We start from the raw sequence: 24,678 nt of genomic DNA on the forward strand, positions 1-24,678 counted from the left end.
CTTTAGTTGCAACATTAGCCAGCTAGCATTGGGGCCCAGTTGTACCATTGGTGCACATGAGAATAGTCCCAGTCAAGCCTGCATGAAGCAATAGGGCTACTAGATGGCTGTATGGTCCGTTCTTAAAGCGGAGTTCCGGGCACAAAAACGATATTTTTTTTTTGTGCCTCTCCGCTAGGTAGACCTGACCTGAAAAGGAATTGGATAGTTTTTTTTTTTTTTTGTTTACTCACCTTATAATTGAAGATCGAAGATACTCACCTCAGAGTACTTCCTCCCTCGGAGCCGCGGCTCACCCCCTCACTTCCTGTCTCGCTATGATTCCTGGGAGCTGAACGTCATAGCTCCCAGGAATCAATGCGACGGCACCGGCCCCGCACGTCATTTCCGGGCGACGCCGCATTCCCCTGCTAAACAGCTTCTGGGCATGCCCAGAAGCTGTGGAGGAATGCAGCGCCGCACCGGAAGTGACGAGAGGGGCCGGTGCGGCGCATTCTGGGACAAGAAGACGCGGAAGAAGACACAGAAGAGGACCGCGCCGGCTTCAGCTGCCCACAAGAGAGATGGAAACGCTGTGGAAGAAATTTTATAAGTAAGTATTTCTTCTAAAAGGTAAGTGCGAACCGGGACAGATCAGAGGCTAGCCATTGTGGAATGTGCTAGCCCTGACTGTCCCGGGGGTATGTTTAGTAAAAAATGACATCTGTGCCCGGAACTCCGCTTTAATAGGCTCATTGTCTTTAGCAGCAGATAGTAAATCCCCACAGCAGCAGCTTATTCAGTCCCAGTGATATTGCAGCTTACCATCTGTTCACATGTAATAATCACTCGCCTCTCTGCTCTGCACACAGGTTACTCTGGCTGTTGTCACATCTGGGATCAGCACTTCAATTCCTGCTCAGGTCACTGTTATGCAGGTGGTGGTGCACACTGGACAGCGGTGTGCACTATACAGCTTGAAAAATTGCAGCTCTTTCCCCTCCTTCTCACAATCTTTCTCTGAGAAATGCAGTTCAAAAGCTCTTGATTGCAGTAGGGTCCCTCTCCTCTAGACTACTGTTCATGGCAGTTGGGTGCTGCTTTACTATGGCGCCTATTGAACTCTTCCTGCTCAGCAGCTCCCTCCTCCTGCTGATATGTGGCTATTAACCAGTTAAGCACAGTAGACCAGCAGCTGCAACCAGTGTTTTAGTCACTCTCCATTCTTAGCCAAGCACCTGGCTACATCTACAAAGCTATTGTATGTTATGCTACAGAAGAAATGCAAGCCAAGTGAAGCACAATTTAACCAGTTGCCGACCGCTTCCTGTATATTTACTGCAGCAGGCTGGCTCGTACAGGCAAAGCAACGTAGGGATTCGCCGCTCGCCTGGGAGGAGCTGGGGGCGAACTGACGGCGCGCTCCCGCCCCCCACTTGGCAGCGGGGGAGCCGATGCGTGTATCAGGTGGCTCTGATTGCCGCCTGATACTCCTTGATCTTTCCCCGCTGAGAGAGAAGGACGGTTGACTGTTGTAAACACAGCTGACCGTCCTTCTCCCTGAAATGATCACAGAGCTCATGTGATCCTGCTATATAGGATCGCATGTCTCTGTGATCATTTCACAAGTCCAACCCCCATACAGTTAGAATCACTTCCCTAGGGTCACATTTAACCCCTTGATCACCCATACTGTTAACCCTTTCCCTGCCAGTGTCATTATAGCACTGATTACTGTAATAATGTCACTGGTACCCCCAAAAAGTGTCAAAAATGTCAGTCGGGGGTCCGATCTGTCCACCGCAATGTTGCATTCCCAAAAAAATCGCAGATCACCGCCATTAATAGTAAACAAAAACATTAAAAATTACATAAATCTTTCCCGTAGTTAGTAGATGCGATAACTTTTGCGCAAACCAATCAAAATACGCTTATTGCTATTTTCTTTTTTTACCAAAAATATGTAGCAGAAAACAAATTGGCCTAAAATGTTAAAAAGTTTTGATTTTTAGATTTTTTTTTTTTGAGAATGTCATATAGCAGAATGTGAAAAATATTGTGTTTTTTGTTTTTTTTTTTCAAAATTGTCACACTTTTTTTGTTTATAGCGCAAAAAAAAAAATTTGCACAGGTGATCAAATACCACCAAAAGAAAGCTCTATTTGTGGGGGGGGGGGGGGGGGGAGGCGTTAATTTTGTTTGGGTACAGCGTTGCCATTTCAGCAATGTTTCTAGGATGCCTTTTTTATGACTTAGTGGTTTTAAACCCTCACATGTACCCTGTGAAGTGAACAGCCTCAGATTATACACAGAGATTAAATAAATCCTCCTACGTAGGTTTAATCTGCAGTTTTCTTCTCTCTACACCCTTTCAAAAGTTCAGATCATGTTAAAATCCTTCTCCATCTGTCAGTAGCACAGAGGAGGGGGCGGAGAGTTTGCAGTTACAGTGTGTCAGAGCTGATTGGAGGAAATTAACATACCCACATCAGACTCAGCAAAAGAACTGTGTTGTGAATAGATTAGCCCCATTCTGAGCTCTCCCTCTCCACACAAATTTATCTCATATGTTGGGAAAACTTCTCAGAAGTGACTCATGCTGATAATAGTGAAAAGAAGCACCAGAAAGAAACGACACAGAGCTTTGGGGAGAGATAAGTAAACACTGCAGATTTACGTACTTGGAGGTATTATTATTTTTAAATATAGCTGCAGCATAAGAAAATGCTTCATAGGCATAGTTGACTCTCACTTTTCAGTCAAATGGGCTAGTAAATGGTTAATTTGTACAATGAAGAAACTGTTGTTCATTGTCCAAAAATAAACCATGAATGCATTGCTGTCCTGACCTCTGAGTATTCCTGTGGTGTTTGGATTGATGACCTTGTTTTGCCTTTTGTAACAGGAGTGGAGGTGAAATTAGGACTTTCCCATTCTCCCAAATACTGTATATATAAAAAACATCAGCTTTTTATAAAACCGCTTACGTAGTTTAACATCATTCTAAAGCAACTTGAGAGGCGTGATAAAAAACAGAACTTACATTTCAATTCCCACGATGCAAAAATACATTAAATTTACATTTCATATGTCAACCAGCCCTAACAGCTTATTCCGTTAGGAATCAATTTATGTATTACATGTGTGTCCAAACTCATGATTACTGCAGATGAGAAGAGACCGAGAGCCAGAGGATTGTTTAGAGGAAACTAGAACTCTATATAGTCACTGTCTGGGACTCTCAAAGTTCAATTGACATCTCTAGGTGTAATTTGATGTAAATATGTTGCTACTTATTTGTCGATTAAAATTTTAAAGCAAATTTTTAATTTTTGTGGCGAAGCTTCCGTATTAAATCTTTTAACATGTAGAAAAGTGTATTGAAAGAACTGCACATTAGACATATGCACAACAGCATAGGTACAGTACATGTCATTATAATCTAAGTGTTATATGAAGTGCTATTCCGCCAGTGCGGTTTACAGGGCCAAACAGACATGTACAATACAATAAAGCTTTGAATTATGGAACATCAATACCATTACAAATGCACACATGATCTTGCCTGTATGTGGTTGAATTATACTCCTGAAATATAGTAGAGTTATACCAGAAGTTAAGAGGGAGGGGGCTCAAAACTGGAGGGGTTAGGGAGCAGAAAGAAGGAGAGCGAAGATGGGGGAGGGGCAACTATGCAGACTGTACAACCTCTACAGTCATGAGCGACCCTGAGCATCAATCCAAGAATACCAGATCTTGCCAGTTTTTTTGGGCAATTCTGACTTTTATATGTCAGCCTATAGTGCATCTGGAAAGTATTCATAGTGCTTCACTTTTTCAACATTTATTTTTATGTTACTGTCTTATTCCTAAATGTATTAAATCCATTACTTTTCTCAAAATTCTACAAACCCCATAATGACAATAAGAAAGAAATTTGTTTAAAATCTTTGCAAATTTATTAAAAATAAAAAAAACAAAAAAGATCACATGTATAGAAGTATTTCACAGCCTTTGCTCAATAGTTTGTTGTTTTGGCACCAGTTACAGCCACCAGTCTTTTTGAGTATGATGCTACAAGCTTGGCAAACCTATTTTTGGGAAGTTTCTCCCATTCTTCTTTGTAGGACCTCTCAAGCTTCATCAGGTTGGATGGGGAGCGTCGGTGCACAGCCATTTTCAGATCTTTCCTGTGTGCTTAGGGTCGTTATCCTGTTGGAAGTTGAGCCTTCGCCCCAGTCTGAGGTCCAGAGTGCTCTGGAACAGGTTTTCATCAAGGATGTCTCTGTAAATTACTGCATTTATCTTTCCCTCGATCCTGGCTCGTCTCCCAGTTCCTGCCACTGAAAAACAACCCCACAGCATGATGCTGCCACCACCATGCTCCACTGTAGGGTTGGTATTGGCCAGGTGATGAGCGGTACGTGATGCTTGCCATTCAGTCCAAAGAGTTCAATCTTTGTTTCATCAGACCAGTCCTTCAGGTGCCCTTGGCAAACTCCAGTTGGGCTGTCATGTGCCTTTTACTGAGGAGTGGCTTCCGTCTGGCCACTCTACCATACAGGCCTGAATGGTGGAGTGCTGTAGAGAAGGTTGTTCTTCTGGAAGGTTCGCCTCTCTCCACAGAGAAACACTGGAGCTTTGTCAGCATGACCATCAGGTTCTTGGTCACCTCCCAGACTAAGGCCCTTCTGCCCCCGATCTTCCATTTACGGATGATTGAGGCCATTTTTCTCATTGGGACCTTTTAATGCTGCAGAAATTTTTCTGTACCCTTCCCCAAATCTATGCCTCGATACAATCCTGTCTTGGAGGTTTACAGACAATTCCTTGGACTTCATGGCTTGGTTTGTGCTCTCACATGCACTGTTAACTGTGGGACCTTATATAGATAGGTCAGGTGTGTACTTTTCCAAATCATGTCCAATCAACTGAATTTACCACAGGTGGACTCCAATCTAATTGTAGAAACCTCTCAAGGATGATCAGTGGAAACAGGATGCACAGGCTGTGAATACTTATGCACATGTGATTTTTTTTTTTTTATATAAATTTGCAAAGATTTCTAAAAAATTCTTTCACGTTGTCATTATCGGGTATTGTTTGTAGAAATTTGAGGAAAATATTGAATTTAATACATTTTGGAATAAGGCTGTAACATAACAAAATGTTTTGAAAAAGTAAAGCACTTTGAATACTTTCCGGATGCACTGTATACACCGGCAGTACTCTATCAACGCGGGCACATCAGTCAGATGAGGTAGGAATATTGGGAGGCTTCCAACTGATTAGGATATCCCATCTTTCATAAAAGGTTACATAGAATAGGAATAATTTGGTATATTGACCTACGACTACATTCTCTATTATTCCCAACAATAAAAAACAAGTGAAGTTGTATGTCAGCTTCACAGCTGCCAACTTTCACTCAGATAGAATAATATATACTGATTTCGGTTATATTTACCCAAGAAATGTAACCAAATCCATTTTGGCCTAAACGTTTTTTTTTTTTAAAAAAAAGATAATTTCTTGTAAAAAATCTGCAAATAAATCAAGAAAAAAATTTTTTTCTAAACTTTTAATATAAAGTATTTTTTCATTTACCATATACATAGCAAAGAATAATGAAACCCAGTGGTGATTAAATACCACCAAAAGAAAGAACAATCTGTTTAAAAAATCAAAAAATAAACATTTCAGTTGGGTATAGTGTTGCATGCCTGAGTAATTGTAATTCAAAGTGTAACAGTGCTGAAAGCTAAAAATTGGCATGGACTGGAAGGGAGTGAAAATGTCTGGATTTGAGGTGGTTAAGCATAGTCCCTGTTATTTATCATAGCTGCAACTAGCACTATTAACATTATTTGATTATGGCTCCAGTGAACAATAATGGAACCTCACACATGGTGTCTGTGTGTCCTTTATTATGTACATCACTACATGTAGTAGGATCGCATGCGGTACTGTATGTATTGAGGGCCTTGCACATGGGTCGAATATTCTGCCCGTGTGTTTGGCAGTCGGTCCGACAGAAGCCGAAAGAATATCCGGCTTCTGTCAAAGGGACATGACCAAAAAAGTCTGCCAATCGACATCTGATCAGTGTTCTCAGAGCGCTGACACCCCCCCCCCCCAATTAGAACACAATAGCTCAGCTGGGTGATCGCTGTACTGACATCAAATTGTTAGTACACGATCTCCTCCAGAGCACTCCAGTTTTTTTTTTTTTTTCAGCCTGCTGGGTTGAACAAAAAGTAACTCAGTGTGTACTAGGCTTTAGGATCACATGAGGTGCTGCCTATAGTAGGGAGGTAAGAGGTGCACTGTGCCTGTAGTAGGGAAGTAGGAGGCAAAATGGTTTGTAGTAGGGAGGAAAGAGGCACGCTGCTTGTAATGGGGATGTGAAAAGGAGCTTGGCGTTACACAATTTTACAGAAATCCAAAGGTATACAATAAAGTGCAGCACTACATAAAGTGATCAAATATGTATAGACATATAAACTGAAATGAAAGTTTGTGACGTAAGTCCCAAGTGAAAAAGAACAAATCCAAACCCTTAGGTTTGGATTTCACCGGAGGGTATGGACCCAAAATACCTTATAGTACATGGGCCATACAAGCTGGTATTACTGTAAATCCCCAAATGTGGCTGGAACACACGATGTTATGGAGAGGTGGCCAGAGCGTCTGATGAAGGAAGCCGCGGGTCGCTCACAGTGATACATGGAGGAACAAGTCAGACAAAGCCGACATAGTGTAAAACTGCTTAAAAACTTTTATTCATAAAAGGTCAAAGACACATTTACAAGCATCCGATAGACATGTGCAGGGAATACAGAAACTGATGGCAATTGTGACGTAGCTGACGCGTTTCCTCTAATCAGACATATTCATAGGAAGCTGCCATTGTTTGGGATTGCACATTCACTGAATGGAGTATGGGATTTCTATTTGAACTTCCTACTACATGAACTTTATATACACTGAACAAAATTATAAACGCAACACATTTATTTTGCCCCCATTTTTCATGAGCTGAACTCTAAGACTTTTTCTATGTACACAAAAGGCCTATTTCTCTCAAATATTCTCAAATCTGTCTAAATCTGTGTTAGTGAGCACTTCTCCTTTGCCGAGATAATCCATCCACCTCACAGGTGTGGCATATCAAGATGCTGATTAGACAGCATGATTATTGCACAGATGTGCCTTAGGCTGGCCACAATAAAGGCCACTCTATAAAACGTGCAATTTTATCACACTGCACAATGCCACATATGTCGCAAATTTTGAGGGAGCGTGCAATTGGCATGCTGACTGCAGGAATATCCACCAGAGTTGTTTTCCATGAATGGAATGTTCATTTCTCTACCATAAGCCGTCTCCAAAGGCGTTTCAGAGAATTTTGCAGTACATCCAACCGGCCTCACAACTGCAGACCACGTGTAACCACACCAGCCCAGGACCTCCACATCCAGCATCTTCTCCTCCAAGACCTTGTGCCCCTCCAGCTTCTGTTTGGGTATGCTCCACAGATGCTCAATAGGGTTCAGGTCTGGAGACATGCTTGGCCAGTCCATTACCTTTACCTTCAGCTTCTTTAGCAAGGCAGTGGTTGTCGTGTTTGGGGTCATTGTCATGTTGGAATACTGCCCTGCGGCCCAGTCTCCGAAGGGAGGGGATCATGCTCTGCTTCAGTATGTCACAGTACATGTTGGCATTCGTGGTTCCCTCAGTGAACTGTAGCTTCCCAGTGTCGGCAGCACTCATGCAGCCCCAGACCATGACACTCCCACCACCATGCTTGACTGTAGGCAAGACACGCTTGTCTTTGTACTCCTCATCTGGTTGCCGCCATACACGCTTGACAACAATTTGAACAAAATACGTTTATCTATCTTGGTCTCATCAGACCACACAGTAATCCATGTCCTTAGTTGGCTTGTTTTCAGCAAACATTTTGCGGGCTTTCTTGTGCATCATCTTTAAAAGACAGTCATGCAGACCAATTTGATGCAGTGTGGGGCGTATGGTCTGAGCACTGACAGGCTGACCCCCCACCCCTTCAAGCTCTGCAGCAATGCTGGCAGCACTCATATGTTTTTTTCCTAAAGACAACCTTTGGATATGGCTGGGCACGTGCACTCAACTTCCTTGGTTGACCATGGTGAGGCCTGTTCTGAGTGGAACCTGTCCTGTTAAACCGCTGTATGGCCACCCTGCTGCAGCTCAGTTACAGGGTCTTGGCAATCTTCTTATAGCCTAGGCCATCTTTATGTAGAGCAACAATTCTTTTTTTTCAGATCCTCAGGAAGTTCTTTGCCATGAGGTGCCATGTTGAACTTCCAATGACCAGTATGAGAGAGTGAGAGTTTTCAGATCCTCAGGAAGTTCTTTGCCATGAGGTGCCATGTTGAACTTCCAGTGACCAGTATGAGAGAGTGAGAGCTATGACACCAAATTTACCACACCTGCTCCCTATTCACACCTGAGATCTTGTAACACTAACAAGTCACATGGCATCGGGGAGGGAAAATTGCTAATTGGGCCCAATTTAGACATTTTTACTTAGGGGTGTACTCACTTTTGTTGCCAGTGGTTTAGACATTAATGGCTATGTGTTGAGTTATTTTGGGGGGACAGCAAATTTACACCGTTATACAAGCTGTACACTCACTACTTTACATTGTAGCAAATTGTCATTTCTTCAGTGTTGTCACAAGAAAAGACCTTAAAACATTTACAAAAATGTGAGGGGTGTACTCACTTTTGTGAGATACTATGTGTGTATGTGGGTGTGTGTGTGTAGGAAGCATGTTGAGTTTAAAAATAGTTGATAAGGGTACATTCACATGGGCAGTGGGACTGCATTGGGCACTATTCCACTGCTGCAGCTTCCCCACCTGTGTAAGCTTTATTGTTGAAGATAGAAAGAGGGATGAAACCCCACGTGACAGTATTCTTCCTAGGGATTGGCTGCTTGTGCCCTGGTTTTATCAAATAGGAGAGAATTAGTTTGCTCCATGCCCAAAAGCACTACTTTGTTACCTGTGGGCTAGCTCGGTAGTGCAGCAAGACTGTAAGGGAGCATTGTGGGATCAGTTTACATGCCGGGGGAGACACATGAGCTGTGTGCAGACACTGTCACTTTGCCCTAAATAGGTAACATGAAAGTGTTGCATTAATTAGGGTGGATAAGCGTTTGCAACATGGGGTATTCATTGTAGGAATTGTCCTCTAAAAGAACATGTAATTAAAATTACAAAAAATTAACCCTTTCACTATGCAAAACCAAAAATAGGTTCAACTTTCTTGTTGAAATGCGTGTGTGGTGGGGGAGGAAATAAACACATTGAAAAACAGAGCAGGGCATGGGTCCAGTGAGTGGATGGAAAAGCCAACAAAAGCAAGAGAAGAGTGCATGACCGCTTCTCATTCAGAATCCAACTGGAAGATATGAAAGCTCTTTATTACAGAACTCTACAATAGAAACCTTTGGAAGGTAATTTGAACCTCTGATTTTGAGGCCATGGTATAATGTCAAAAGAAATTGAGTACTCTATCCAGTAGCATGTGGAAACCTGCCTCTTTAGGGAGCTTGGGTACTTTAGGATCATATTCACTTATATGAAAGGAGTAATCTGAAAATAGATTGGCTCAGGAGCTGCAGCTTTGCAGTGTATCAATCATTGGTGGTGAAGAAGTGGTATGTTTTTAGAATCCTCTACTACCTGGTACTTTATAGTAATTCTGTGCCTCTGTTCTCTTTAAAGTGTAATTAAGGGCGCAATAAAAAATTTAAATATATGATTGTCAGTCACTAGCATTAACACAAGAGGTTATGTTTGTTTTTCTAAGTCCCTCTGCAACATATTTGTATTGCCTGTTGATCCTGCCAGTAGATCTGGTAATTTTCTGCTTCCTGTAATAGTGATGATGCTGTTATTTTTAAGGGTTATTGCACAGCAGCATTGTCACCCTGTGGACAGGACAGTCTCAGACTGACATGTAGTTTTAAATGGCCTTTAAGTAAAAGAAAAAGTAAAGCCCAGCTCCAGATCACTTTTTAAGCAATTGTATCAACCGATTTTCTTTTCTCAGAGAATATTTTAAGGAAGAATTACAAATATGTATATTTTATGCAAAGTTACATTGGTCTAGCATGGACTACTGTAACTATGTATATACATGTACAGTGCCTTGTGAAAGTATTTGGCCCCCTTGAACTTTGCGACCTTTTGCCACATTTCATGCTTCAAACATAAAGATATAAAACTGTAATTTTTTTGTGAAGAATCAACAACAAGTGGGACACAATCATGAAGTGGAAGGAAATTTATTGGATATTTCAAACATTTTTAACAAATAAAAAACTGAAAAATTGGACGTGCAAAATTATTCAGCCCCCTTAAGTTAATACTTTGTAGCGCCACCTTTTGCTGCCATTACAGCTGTAAGTCGCTTGGGGTATGTCTCTATCAGTTTTGCACATCGAGAGACTGAAATTTTTGCCCATTCCTCCTTGCAAAACAGCTCGAGCTCAGTGAGGTTGGATGGAGAGCGTTTGTGAACAGCAGTTTTCAGTTCTTTCCACAGATTCTCGATTGGATTCAGGTCTTGACTTTGACTTGGCCATTCTAACACCTGGATATGTTTATTTATGAACCATTTCATTGTAGATTTTGCTTTATGTTTTGGATCATTGTCTTGTTGGAAGACAAATCTCCGTCCCAGTCTCAGGTCTTTTGCAGGCTCCATCAGGTTTTCTTCCAGAATGGTCCTGTATTTGGCTCCATCCATCTTCCCATCAATTTTAACCATCTTCCCTGTCCCTGCTGAAGAAAAGCAGGCCCAAACCATGATGCTGCCACCACCATGTTTGACAGTGGGGATAGTGTGTTCAGGGTGATGAGCTGTGTTGCTTTTACGCCAAACATAACGTTTTGCATGGTTGCCAAAAAGTTTGATTTTGGTTTCATCTGACCAGAGCACCTTCTTCCACGTTTGGTGTGTCTCCCAGGTGGCTTGTGGCAAACTTTAAACAACACTTTTTATGGATCTCTTTAAGAAATGGCTTTCTTCTTGCCACTCTTCCATAAAGGCCAGATTTGTGCAATATACGACTGATTGTTGTCCTATGGACAGAGTCTCCCACCTCAGCTGTAGATCTCTGCAGTTCATCCAGAGTGATCATGGGCCTCTTGGCTGCATCTCTGATCAGTCTTCTCCTTGTATGAGCTGAAAGTTTAGAGGGACGGCCGGGTCTTTGTAGATTTGCAGTGGTTTGATACTCCTTCCATTTCAATTTTATCGCTTGCACAGTGCTCCTTGGGATGTTTAAAGCTTGGGAAATCTTTTTGTATCCAAATCCGGCTTTAAACTTCTCCACAACAGTATCTCAGACCTGTCTGGTGTGTTCCTTGTTCTTCATGATGCTCTCTGCGCTTTAAACGGACCTCTGAGACTATCACAGTGCAGGTGCATTTATATGGAGACTTGATTACACACAGGTGGATTCTATTTATCATCATTAGTCATTTAGGTCAACATTGGATCATTCAGAGATCCTTACTGAACTTCTGGAGAGAGTTTGCTGCACTGAAAGTAAAGGGGCTGAATAATTTTGCACGCCCAGTTTTTTATTTGTTAAATTTCGTTCCACTTCATGATTGTGTCCCACTTGTTGTTGATTCTTCACAAAAAATTACAGTTTTATATCTTTATGTTTGAAGCCTGAAATGTGGCAAAAGGTTGCAAAGTTCAAGGGGGCCGAATACTTTCGCAAGGCACTGTATATGTATATACACATCCTGGCTGATGCCTCAGAAAGCTGGAAATCACTGAAGTAGACGCCGTTATTCCAGTAGGCTCTGCATGGTTCGGAGTCCCGCGCTGAGAGGCTGCCCTGCTGCATCCTGAACGCAGGAGGTCCGCACCATTCAGAAAATGCTTTGTTTTTTCTGAAGTAAATGGTTTGCATTCATGATTGGATAACATGCAGAACATGACATTACAGCTCTGCCTCTCCTTCCCTCTAATCAGAGAATGCTTTGCATTTATTCAGAAAATGCAAAGCATTCTCTGGATGATGTCCGTGCTGAGCGGCCAACCTCCTGTGTTTATAATGCAGGAGGGCAGCCATTTGGGGCAGGACCTGGATGCAAGTAGGGATTACTGTAGTAGCGGTATCTACTTCCCAGCTGGTCAATGTAATTATGTATAAAATGCCACACCTGGAACTTCCTTTTAGGCCATATAAATAAAAGCTGACCAGTGTTATCACACCTGTCAGTGGTAAATGGTTGGTCCCAACTTCTAAATGAAATTTTGACAGCTTGGCCTGTTGATGTAAGTAGAAAAATGGATCCAATGACAGGGTCAACAGGGAGCAAAAGCCAATTTTGTTTTTTTGACAGACTGCACCATCAATGTATTTTTTTAAAATTGAGTTTAAACTGTGGATCTGTGCATAGGTATAATTATTTTTTTTCTTTGTTTACTTTAGGAAAAATTCTGTTCCGGAGAAGTCACATACGTGACGTAGCAGTGAGACGCCTGATACCCATTGATGAATATTGCAAGGTGAGTTAAATCTTGAGTAAATCGTGAGTATAAGTTGAAGCTCAGTCACTCTGTAATTGATCATAGCAGCATTTCATGTAGATGACAAGCACATCAGTGACATTATCTCTGCATTCACCTCCTAAAGTTGAGCTACAAGTTGCTTAAGTATGACTTGTAGCAACAAATGCTAAAATCACTTCATGGTGATAAATCACCAGTGACTATAACAATTACATCATTAGCCACAAATTGCTAGCCTTAGCAAATTGCAGTAGAGAGGAATCCCTGCTACAAAATCACCCATCTGACTTGCCCCTAATGCTTTTCTATTTTATCATGTAATAATGTATATGCTTCCAACGTGTGCATTATGACATCTGTTTGCTGGGACCCAAGTGAACAAGTAAGGACACTCAGTCAGTACATACTTATTCAATGCCAAGGTGTAAAGTAAAAAAATATATATTCGGCATGCAGCTAATTATTGTTTTATATTTATTTATATGTTCTTAAAGTAACTGTAAAGTCTTGTGTTTTTTTTTTTTTTATTCTCTATTAAAATAACAAACCTGTTATACTCCCCTCCTCTGTGCAGTGGTTTTGCACAGGGCAGCCCAGATCCTCCTCTTCTTGGGTCCCTGGCTGGAGTTCCTGGCCCCTCCCTCCTGTTAAGTGCCCCTACAGCAAGCAACTTGCTATGGGGGCACCGGAGCCAAGCTGCAGCTCCGTGTATCCATTCTAACATGGAGCTGCCGTTCGGCCCCCGCCCCCTCTCTCTCCTGGTTGGCTAATTGAGCTTGACAACAGCGGGAGCCAATTGTGCTGTGTTTCAGCCAATCAGGAGAGATAGTCCCTGACGGCTGAGGCACTCGTGGACATCGCTGGATAGAGAGGGGGCTGAGGGGGGCTTCTACATACAGAAGGCTTTTTATTCTAATGCATAGAATGCATTAGAATAAAAAAAAACCTTCTGACTTTACAACCCCTTTAAGTGGTTATGTTGGTTTAAATGTATGTTTTGTCCAAGGTGCGTAACACATGTGTAGTCCTACAGTGAATGAGTTTGGGGCTGAGCTGCCAAAGTAGACACCATTCAGCCTTCTGCTCAGCGCTTGTTCTGCTCTGGCATTCTCTTATTTATTTATTTTTTACTAGAATACGTCTTTGCCTTAAATTGCAGCGTAAGGGATTACGATAAATCTTCCCAGATTTGTTATAGGCAGTTTATAGAAATTCCAGGAAACATTTTTTTGTAAGCAGGAATGATGCAAATCTACTCCAGCGTTTTCTTGAAGAAACTATAATCTCTCGCTCTCTCTCTCTCTCTCTCTCTCTCTCACTCTCACTCTCACTCTCACTCTCACTCTCACTCTCACTCTCACTCTCTCTCTCTCTCTCTCTCTCTCTCTCTCTCACTCTTTCTCTCTCTCACTCTTTCTCTCTCTCACTCTTTCTCTCTCTCACTCTTTCTCTCTCACTCTTTCTCTCTCTCTCTCTCTCTCTCTCTCTCTCTCTCTCTCACTCTTTCTCTCTCTCACTCTTTCTCTCTCTCACTCTTTCTCTCTCTCACTCTTTCTCTCTCTCTCTCTCTCACTCTTTCTCTCTCTCTCTCTCTCTCTCTCTCTCTCTCTCTCTCTCTCTCTCTCACTCTTTCTCTCTCTCACTCTTTCTCTCTCTCTCTCACTCTTTCTCTCTCTCTCTCTCTCTCTCTCTCTCTCTCTCTCTCACTCTTTCTCTCTCTCTCTCTCTCTCTCTCTCTCACTCTTTCTCTCCCTGAACCCACAAGATTTGCTGCATTTACAGGCATCGCAGTCCAAAGCAATCGCACTGCATTCATGTTAGAACACCCATGTGATGCAATTCAGGTGCAGTGGGGAAAAAAAATGGTCCTGCTACAGATGCGATTGGAGCCATACAAAATGTATGGCTCAAACCGCACAGACATCGCATGTGATGTGCACAGGAATGCAGTGCAATTCCTGTGCAAATCACATGGGGTTTTCCACGCACCAGTGTAAACCTAGGCTAAAGGATCTATTTTGCCCATAAGTAATGTTTTAGTAATAGTTGGAGCCAGGTGGGATGAGTCAGCTCCTGGCTTCGTATACTGTATGTCTTGGATACTCCTGCAAAGAGATCTCTTTGCCATAAATTGTGAAAATTGTCCAAACAGCTGATCAACACATGCTTGTTCCAGGGTAATGACTCACCAAGGAGCAAAGCAAGGATTAGTTTTGGAAGCCTCAGAATATAGACAAGTCAGCATTGGCAGCTTCCGGATACCTTTCTTGAGGTTCCTTTTAGACTGTACCTGTCTCTAACTAGAGCAGTACACATTTCCTTCAGTTTTTTCCCTTTTCCCTAACATGCATTTTGGGAAGACAGAAAACAGTTATGTATAAAAGAGCACACTGGTGGAACTCCTTAATTGTCAAGAGTGAGTACTTCAAGCATGCTGTACCAGGGTAGAAGAGATTGCAGTGCAACTAAGAAAAATTAGCTTTGAGACTGTAGTTTAAATTATTGCATTTTAAATCTGACAAAGGAGGATTGTAGAAGGCACCCTTGGAGTGATGTCTGTGCAAGGTATTCTTTTATTCTATAATCTACATGATGGTATATGTCTAATTCTGATATTGAGGGAGGTGAGATTTTTATGCGCGCACTGCTAGCTGGGGTTGCTGAGCGCCAAATACCTTTGCATGAACATTTTATACTACCAGGTTTGGATTATTTCAGAAAAATGTTTTCTTAATTTTACATTACTGGATACAGAGCGTATTCAGGTACATGGGGTTATGCTGCTGCCTACAGGAGATTAGACACTGCCAACACAAAATTGAAAAGACAGTCCATTATACTCGCTCCCACTCCTAGCATGCCTGGGTTTTTATGGCATCCTAAGAGAATAGTCGCCTTCTCTCCTGAGAAGAAAACCTTTTCTTCGTTTTTATCAAGATTTTTTTTGAACACATTTCTTCAGTGGCTTCAGAGCAGGAAAGGGCTCATTTAGCTTTGACAAAATAAGCTCCAAAAGCCGGACCCTGCTGCACAGAAGCAGGTTGGCCTGTAATGTGCTTTTTGCCGTTAGACTTTGCATAAGGCACTTGCCTGAGTGCCTGTGGTGCAACTTGTTAAATAAGCTGCACAGTTCTTTACAAGCCCAGCATTGTGGTGCACCGGTCTGGTGGAACTTTGACCGGACAGGTGACTTAGAGTCCTAAAGGGGTATGCAATCTGTGCTCCCTGCCTCCATAAAAATGACCCGGTCACAGATGGCACTAACCTTTCCTGTTCTAAGTAAAATTTGCAGTCTGCAGACATTTCTAGAAAACCTAAGGATAGCACCAGGATCCTTATTTATGCAGTCCGCACATGCCTATATTTGGAACTGTCCATGTCGGTTACACCTCAAGTGATTAATATGGTTTGTCTTTGTAAAATAATATATCGCTATATATGTAAAATCAGTGCTAAAAATACACAGATAAAATGAATTGCATATATTGATAATCTTACATAAAATCGTGCATACATCAACACACAAATCATAAAAATGTCCATAACAATGCAAAAATGGTAAGTGGTTACTAAACCAATAAAACTATAAGAAAGTGACTAGTGTTCCAAAAAAATCATCAATAAGTATTGATAGGACAGTGCTGATTTAGACAATCATGTGCGAATCCATTCATAATAAATAATAAAAGTGTGGTAAATATCAATTAAATACATATACAAATTGGTGATCAAAAACATAAACAAAGTCCATGTGCATGTGCAGAAAGAATAAATATATGCTTTGTGGTAATCCAGAAACGTGATGTTAACCAATCACACAGTGTCACCGATGTGAGACAATCCGAAACAGAGAATCTAACACAGTGGCTGCTCACCTCAATTAGGCAAAATGAAAGCGTTTCAGCATAGATAAAAGGATCCTCTGTCTTGATCCAATAATGACACGCATATCTCCTGTTAGGCCAAACAAAGTGCTTCCTCCACTGTCATCTCTACCATCTTCAGGCTTCAATGTTTTTTGAGTTTAGGCATCCTTTAGAGCTCTGCACAATTTTAGGGCACACCAGAAAGGTGCGCCCAAGTACGCTCCCTTTTTTGCATGTTCCTACACATCACATAGTTACATAGTTGGGATGAAAAAAGGTCCATCTAGTTCAACCAATAAAAAAAAAAAAAAAAAATCACATTTCTCAATGATCTGCCGGTGCGCGTGAGATGAGCAAAAAAGATGCAGGCACAATTTTCAAATTGCATGTACTATGGTACCATGCATTTTAGCATGCACAAATACATGAATTTCCTAGATGCATGGTTGTGTCATTAAGAATTCATGGTCCCTGTGTGCGTCTGCAAAAGGCAGCGGGTTTATGTGCAGTGCGGGAAAATGTGCAATTTCGCACAGGTTCCCATAACATACCTGCTGTGAACAAGACCAAAAAGGCAGTAGGTGAGGCAGAGTTCAGGCGTCAGTCAGTGTGCAGTGTGGTAGCGTCAGTCAGTGTGCAATGTGGTAGCGTGTCAGAGTGCAGTGTGGTAGCGTCAGTTGGGGTGCAGTATGATAGCAACTGAACAGGGAGAAAAGCCGTTCAGGTGAATGTGATGAATGCCTGGAAATCAGCTGCTCGTCAGGTCCGTAATCCAAATAGCAATGAGCACAAGAAAGATTGACCGCACTTCGATAAAAAGGCAATGGTGATGTTTTTTGAACAAAAGTATCCAAAGTGACAAACATCATGGACAGACAGACAGCAAGACGGTTAACGTGTTTCACGAATAAATTTGCTTAGTCATAACCTAAGATTATAACCTTAGGTTATGACTAAGCTAATTTAGTCGTGGAACGCGTTCACCATCTTGCTGCCTGTCTGTCCATGATGATTGTCACTTTGGACACTTTTGTTCAATAAACATCACCATTGCCTTTTTCTCAGATTGCGGTCAATCTTTCTTGTGCTCATTGCAGTATGGTTGCGCCAGTCAGGGTGCAGTATGGTTGCGCCAGTCAGGGTGCAGTATGGTTGCGCCAGTCAGGGTGCAGTATGGTTGCGCCAGTCAGGGTGCAGTATGGTTGCGCCAGTCAGGGTGCAGTATGGTAGCGCCAGTCAGGGTGCAGTATGGTAGTGCCAGTTAGGGTGCAGTATGGAAGTGTCAGTGAGCAGGAGCTTCTCTCTCTCTGCCACTTACCGCTCCACTGGAGATGGAGGGAGATTTACAAGGCTGCTCTGTCTGCTCCTTCATCTTCAGCTGCTGGATCAGTCATAGCAGCCACCTGTGCAGCATGGAAGGGGTGGCCACACCCCAGTCCCGCCTACCACCTCTGGCTGCTGGGGAGGAGAATTCCACATGAACTCCAAGGAGAGCGCCAGAGACAGCCCCCACCAACCTGTAACTCCCTTTTTAGCCATGGAGACCAGAGAGGGCAGCCAAAAAAGAATGTTGGGGGGGCTCCTGACCCACTCCTTGGAAAGCGAAACAATGACATCATCGATTGGCAGGATGCGGGTGGGCAGCCCGCATAGCTCGAAGTACTAAAGGAGGTTACAGGCTAGAAAAAAAAACACAACAGACTGACACTGCAGCTAAAAAGGCTTTAACCAGCAGTGAAGAAGGTTTTTTTTTTACTTGTCTGTCTTGGTGTGTGGAAGTGTGTTTTTATCCTTTTTCCGCAGGCACCTCTGAGGACTCTTCAGGGCACCCAGGTGCTGCTGTATAGTGATTGACCTAACTCCAAATAGGCATTTTGCACAGCAATACGCTATGGAGAAGGGCTTCCGTTGAAGTGGTCTGTCCATGTTGTGGACCCCAGCCGTTGCCTGTCTTAAGAAGTCTCTGGCCTTATTCTTCCTTGCAGATCTTGCTCTGCACCCCTTCCCTTGCAACCATGTCCCTCTGCCAGACCTTAGCTGTCTGGGGCAATGTTATGTCCTGGGATCCTGGAGCTATCCTGAAGGATCTGTCTATCCTCCAGCAACTAGAGCTCATGCATGTGCCCCTACTGTATTGTGTTGACAGGCTACTGAATATTATACGCCAGATATCCAGAATGGGCCTCCTTGCTGTACATATGTAAAGGACATTTGGCTCTAATGTCGGTCTGTGAAGCATCAGTGCAAGAAAGGCCTCTTGTTTACGCCCTTGATGGAGAACACCTCTTTGACGATTAACGTGGACAACTTCACACCATCATGCTTTGTCCCAGTCTGTGTCCTCAACAAGGACCTTGCCCCTCAGTGTCTTTTGGAGATTTCTGCTATGTTTTGTAGCATGCTACCTTGGCACTACCCTAGTGCCCTTTCATGGCATCCCCATTATGGGATGGTCTGACTACCTTTCCTAAAGTGGGTCAGTTTTTAGACCCTAACAGAACCCTTCTGAAAGTCCAAACCTTTGCAAACGTTCACCAGATAGGTTTCTTCGGGTGCTTTCTAATGGTAGCTTGTTAGGCCACTAGAGTATGGGAATATTCATCTTAAATTACACTTAAAAAACCTATATCCTAAATGTCAATGAATCCTTCCTAACAGACAGAACATTTTCCCCTTCTTCCCCATCAAGGGCTTGTAGAATGTTAATGGAACCCCCTCTTGATATAGTCTAAACATCTCTCCATCAGGGGCTTGTAGGCCTTTGTAGGTTAGGGGCTCATGGTCTTTATACAGAAAGTCCCTGTCAGTCCTATCAATCCCTTTGGGTGAGTAGTGTGGTCTCTACTCCCTGTTCTGGGACAACTCCACCTTGTCTTTTTCCCTGGAACAGATGGTCTTCTTTTCATCGGGAGATCACTTTGTGAGTTGGCTTCTTGACCTGCACACCATTGGACATCATCTAAATGTTTTACGACCTTAACCTCCAGGAACGCTTTGAGATTTTTCCCTGTGACAGTACAAGTGCCCTGGTCTCTATGCTGGACGAAGCTAAGAGTACTTCTCTTGACCACACAGTTTTCCTTAGCCACTGCATTGACATCTGGTTTTCCTCAACTGGTTTCAATTTGCAGGGAGTAATTTTGCACTTGGGTGCTGCTCAAATCCTTCATGGCAGTAAGAAATCATCTCTGGAGGGCTCTATGCTCCCCTGGATTGTCAGCAGGCATGATATGGCGATATGCTGTACAGGTACACCCTGCTGGGGATAGAGTACATCTGTAGGCCTTTGTGGAAGCTAATCACCCGGAGATAGGTCCTCCTTCCATGGCTGATCTTGCAGTCTCTTGAGAATATTTCCTGCAGATTCCTTCCTCAGTTTTGTCCTTTTAATCTGGTAATCGTGGTGAGGAATACAGCTAAAGTTCCTGCCCCTGACTTAAGGACTTTGGATGCTCCGCCGGACTGGGGCAGGTCAGGAGATTCTTAGAACCTTTTCTGTGCTCAGGCAGGTTCTGTGGAGTACTTCTGTCAAGTCCCATAGACATCTCTAATTGTTTTAAGTGGATATTTTTGGCTCCTAGTTTCCTCTGTTGTTTCTTTGCACCAGTTTGGGGTTGTGGTATACTTTGCATCCTTGCCTATTCTTGTAATGGTAGTTTTTTGTGTACTCTCCTTTTATTTCTTTCTCTTTCTTTTTTTCAGTCCGGTTGTACTCTTGAGTTTTTGGGATATAACATTGTGGGGATTATGACCTTCTAAGTTCTCCCATTTTCAAGATCTGTTGGCCTAGCTGGGAAGCCTTGTTCTTATCATGGAACCTTCCTTTTTTTCTTTTTCTGTTGATCACCTCACATTGTTGGTCTATTTTTTTTTTTATCTTATCGAGTGATGTTGTTCCTACCCCTCTTGGTGGGATTTAGGTATTTACAGTCTTTTTGATTCGGGGTCAGTGTTCCTTTAAGTGGAATCATCCCCCTTGGCAGTAATCTCTTTTGTACTGATCTTAGTCATCAGGTTGATCCTCTGTTTTCCTCTTGGTCATTTTGCAATTTCCCCTGTCTTGCAGCTGGCTTCTCATTATCTGGGTTATATTTGGGCTTTGGTCTTTAGGGTAAATCTCAGTTGCAGAGAGTTCCTAATCCCATGGGTGTTTCAGTGGCTATTGCCTACCCCTCAATTGGACTGGTTTTGTTATCCTGGCTGTTTTTTAATTCCTCTGTCCCTGAATGAATAAGAGAAGAAAATATGATTTTTTTTTACTTGCCTTTAAAACCTTTTTCTTGGAGAACAATCCATTTGTGTGTGTTTTTTTCCCTTAGTAATGATTTCTCTTACAACTGAGGCATTCTGGTTGGGTAGAGGATATGCAGTCTCTGGCTTACAATTTTTGTTTGCTAGTGTCCCAACCTCCTGTAGGCGGTTTCCCTCAATGGACTCAAAGTGATATAACAAAATGCTTTCAGTCATTTTTTTTCTGTATATTTGATCTCTGCCACAAATATTCAGTCATTTCTTTCACTAAGATTTTACCTTTTGAAGATAAAGCTGACATATTTGTTGCATTAGTACTTCAAGGCTGCCCTCACCGTCTCTGCTTGTATAAGATGAACATAGGATATTATCTTAGCTTAGTTCACAGAAGGGGTCCAGGATATGCGATCTACCATAAACCTACACATTTCCTTTCCAGTCAATGCTCTTCTTCTTAAAGGGACTAAATAAAGAGCCATGTGTGCTTTTAATGGAATGAATGGAAATCTAAACTAGTTACGACATCTTATTGGAACTGCTGGGAAAACTGCCTAGCAAACCTGTTGTTAATAAGGGTCTTTTTGAGGTAAAGGATTGTCTTTTCATTAGTCAGTTAACTATTGCACCTGGTGCATACTGTTAAAATAAAGAGGGAAAGGAGAAAAAATGTGCTACAAAAGAGACAATCAACAGTGGATTTTTAAATTGTATTTTTTTTACCCAAGTGCAGTTAAGTGAATTTTCACCCTTTGTTAGTAATCATCAAATGTATTGCTTGGACTGGTAAATATAAGCTACATTACCTCTTCAAACTTTTTAAGAGGTTATAGAACACATTTAAGCTGTGGTCGTTAAACTTACCCATCATTCCCATTCACAACTAGCCCCCAGTTTGATGGGACAGTCACAATTTTCAAATACAGCAAAGAGTAGAACTCAGTTATAGTATAGGGCTGAAATGAGAGGAATAAATCCTCCAAGGGCCACAGTATGTATGAGGGCTGCAGCAGCATAACACGGAAGTAGACTGTAGAACTTTGGTAATTAAAATGTTACTAAACCCAGGACCCTGTATTCACTATATCTGGTCTCCAACAGTACACAGAATATGGAAATGCAATAGACTTAGTAAATATAAACTGCCAAATACCTTTTCTCCTCAGCAATATATAGCAGTCTTGTGACTTCTATCAGTGTCCAGCAGAGCACTGGTAAAAGCTTGTAGGAGGAGTTTTTTCATGAGGCTGCAGGACCCCTGACCCTCTGTCTGGTTAGTGCTGGTTTGCCCTTTGCTGGTCACATGTACTCTCCCAAGAGGAAAAAAAAAACTCTCTAGCAATACACACTAAAGCTAACATGTACAGCTTGCCCCCGAGGCTCTGTTCTATCAGCAAATTGTTTGGGGACTGTGGAAGAAGGGGAGGATCAATAAAAGGCAGGATCAAACAGCCTTTTTACACAGTGAGGATGATTAACCCCTTAGGTTCCAGAGGGAGTATAACAAGCATGCTTTACTGCATATACCGACTGATTTTACTGTTGTGGGTTTAGTAAAACTTTAACAGTACAGCACTAATTGCACCTTACAACATCTTATCTCATAGAACATTTATTGAGGTTTTCAGCTGCAAAATTATTGAAGGTAGTATACCCATTATGACCTTGAACAGCCTGAAACCCCTAAACTGGCTGAGGGTAACAAAGTAGGAACCAGAGGCCCGCAGTTTGACATGCCTAGTCCAGCGTAAATAATTTGTAGTACAGAGTTCCATGGTTTGGGGTATGCAACATACACTCACTGGCCACATTTTTAGGCACACTTTGCTAGTACCGGGTTGGACCCCGTTTTGCCTTCAGAACTGGCCTAATTCTTCCTGGAATTCAACAAGGTGTTGGAAACATTCCTCAGAGATTTTGGTCCATATTGACATGATAGTATCACGCAGTTGCTGCAGATTTGTCGGTTGCACATCCATGATGTGAATCTCTCGTTCCAGCACAACCCAAAAGTGCTTTATTGGATTGAGATTTAGTGACTGTGGAGGCCATTGGATTACAGTGAACTCATTGTCATGTTCAAGAAACCAGTCTGAGATGATTTGTGCTGTGTGACATGGTGCATTATCCTGCTGGAAGTAGCCATCAGAAGATGGGTACACTGTAGATATAAAGGGATGGACATGGTCAGCAACAATACTCAGGTAGGCCGTGGCATTTAAACAATGCTCAATTGGTACTAAGGGGCCCAAAGTGTGCCAAGAAAATATACCCACACCATTACACCACCACCACCAGCTTGACCATTGAAGGCAGGATGGATCCATGTTTTCATGTTGTTTATGCCAAATTCTTAATATCGTAGCTGAAATCGAAACTCACCGGACCAGGCAACATTTTCCAATCTTCTATTGTCCAATTTTGGTGAGCCTGTGCAAATTGTAGCCTCAGTTTCCTGTTGTTAGCTGACAGGAGTAGCACCCGGTGTGGTCTTCTGCTGCTGTAGCCCATCTGCTTCAAGGTTTGATGTGTTGTACATTCAGAGATGGCATTCTGCATACCTTGGTTGTAACGAGTGGTTATTTGAGTTACTGTTGCCTTTCTATCATCTCAAACCAGTCTGCCCATTCTCCTCTGACATCAAGGCATTTTCGTCCACCCAACTGCCTCTCACTGGATATTTTCTCTTCTTTCAGACCATTATCTGTAAGCCCTAGTGATGGTTGTGTGTGAAAATCCCAGTAGATCAGCTGTTTTTGAAATACTTAGACCAGCTCGTCTGGCACCAACAACCATACCACGTTCAAAGTCACTTAACTTCCGTTTCTTCCCCATTCGGATGCTCGGTTTTAACTTCAGCAAGTCGTCTTAACAACATCTAGATGCCTAAATGCATTGAGTTGCTGCCATGCCATTTGTTACCAATCAATTGAACAGGTGTACCTAAAGAAAAGTGGCTGGGGAGTGTATGTAACAAAGCATAATGATGGCAGTATTGCCAGCACATAGGTAAGGTATTTTGTTGATGCTGCCAGTCAATTTTCGTGTATGCATACCTTTAGTTCTGGGTGCAGTCAGCCCCCGTTCACATTAGGTCGCTCCGACTTTGGGGGCGACCTGTGAAGTCGCGTGCACCGCGACTTCGGCGCGACTTGCACGGACTTCATAACATTAATGTCTATGCAAGTCGCCTCCAGGTCGCCCCCAAGTAGTACAGGACCCTTTTTCTAAGTCGGAGCGACTCGTGTCGCTCCTATTAGAACGGCTCCTGTACTACACAGTGGGAGCGACGGTGCACGACTTGTCAGGCTGACCAAGTCGCCTGACAAGTCGTACCAGTGTGAATGGACACAGAGACCCCGTTCACACTAAGGCGACCTGTGAGGCGACCTGGTCGCCTCACAGGTCGCCGCAGGTCGCCTCCCATAGAGAAGCTGCGGACCCGTTCTAATAGGAGCGACACAAGGTCGCCCCGGGAAGAAGCGTCGCGGTAGTGTGAACCGGCGCTTACAGTGCTTGCCTTGCCTATATTTACCTGAAAATAATACATTTTGTTTAATATGTTTACAAATCCTATTTAAGTTGAAAGTCAAACTTATGTCAAATGTGTGAAACAAGCTTTACACATCATACAACTTGCAATCTTGCCAGTTTAGCATGAAGCAGTTTTTTCCTGCCTTTGCAATGCCTTAGGCCAGAGTTATAGTCTCTTGGATGTCAAACTTGTGGAAAAACAATAAAGGAATTAAGCTGTTAAATAAAAAATGTTGTATTTCCTTTTGTGGTTTGAAATACAACCACCTACAAATAATATGCTGTCTAATATTTTAATAAGTACATTTTCATGAATATATATATATATATATATATATATATATATCTTAATTATTATTTGTTGCTGTAGTCTCATGAAAAAAAATTATAAAGGGGTAACTCCACTTTCGTGGGGAAATAAAATGGCAAGTAAAGCTGAAACAATATAGTGTAAACAATTGCA

The 24,678-nt window shown here is 42.4% G+C and overlaps 1 protein-coding gene across 1 annotated transcript in view; it reads left to right on the forward strand.

The window, feature by feature from the left end:
* Positions 1 to 24,678, forward strand: part of SH3PXD2B (SH3 and PX domains 2B) — a 273,034-nt gene that overhangs the window by 145,165 nt on the left and 103,191 nt on the right. Inside the window, exon 4 of the mRNA XM_082256749.1 lies at positions 12,488 to 12,564. Within this exon, the coding sequence (XP_082112875.1) occupies positions 12,488 to 12,564 (77 nt within the window). The remainder of the gene's footprint in view (positions 1 to 12,487; positions 12,565 to 24,678) is intronic.

This window comes from Pelophylax lessonae (assembly GCF_965119305.1).
Source record: "Pelophylax lessonae genome assembly, chromosome: 4".
NCBI lineage: Eukaryota > Metazoa > Chordata > Amphibia > Anura > Ranidae > Pelophylax > Pelophylax lessonae.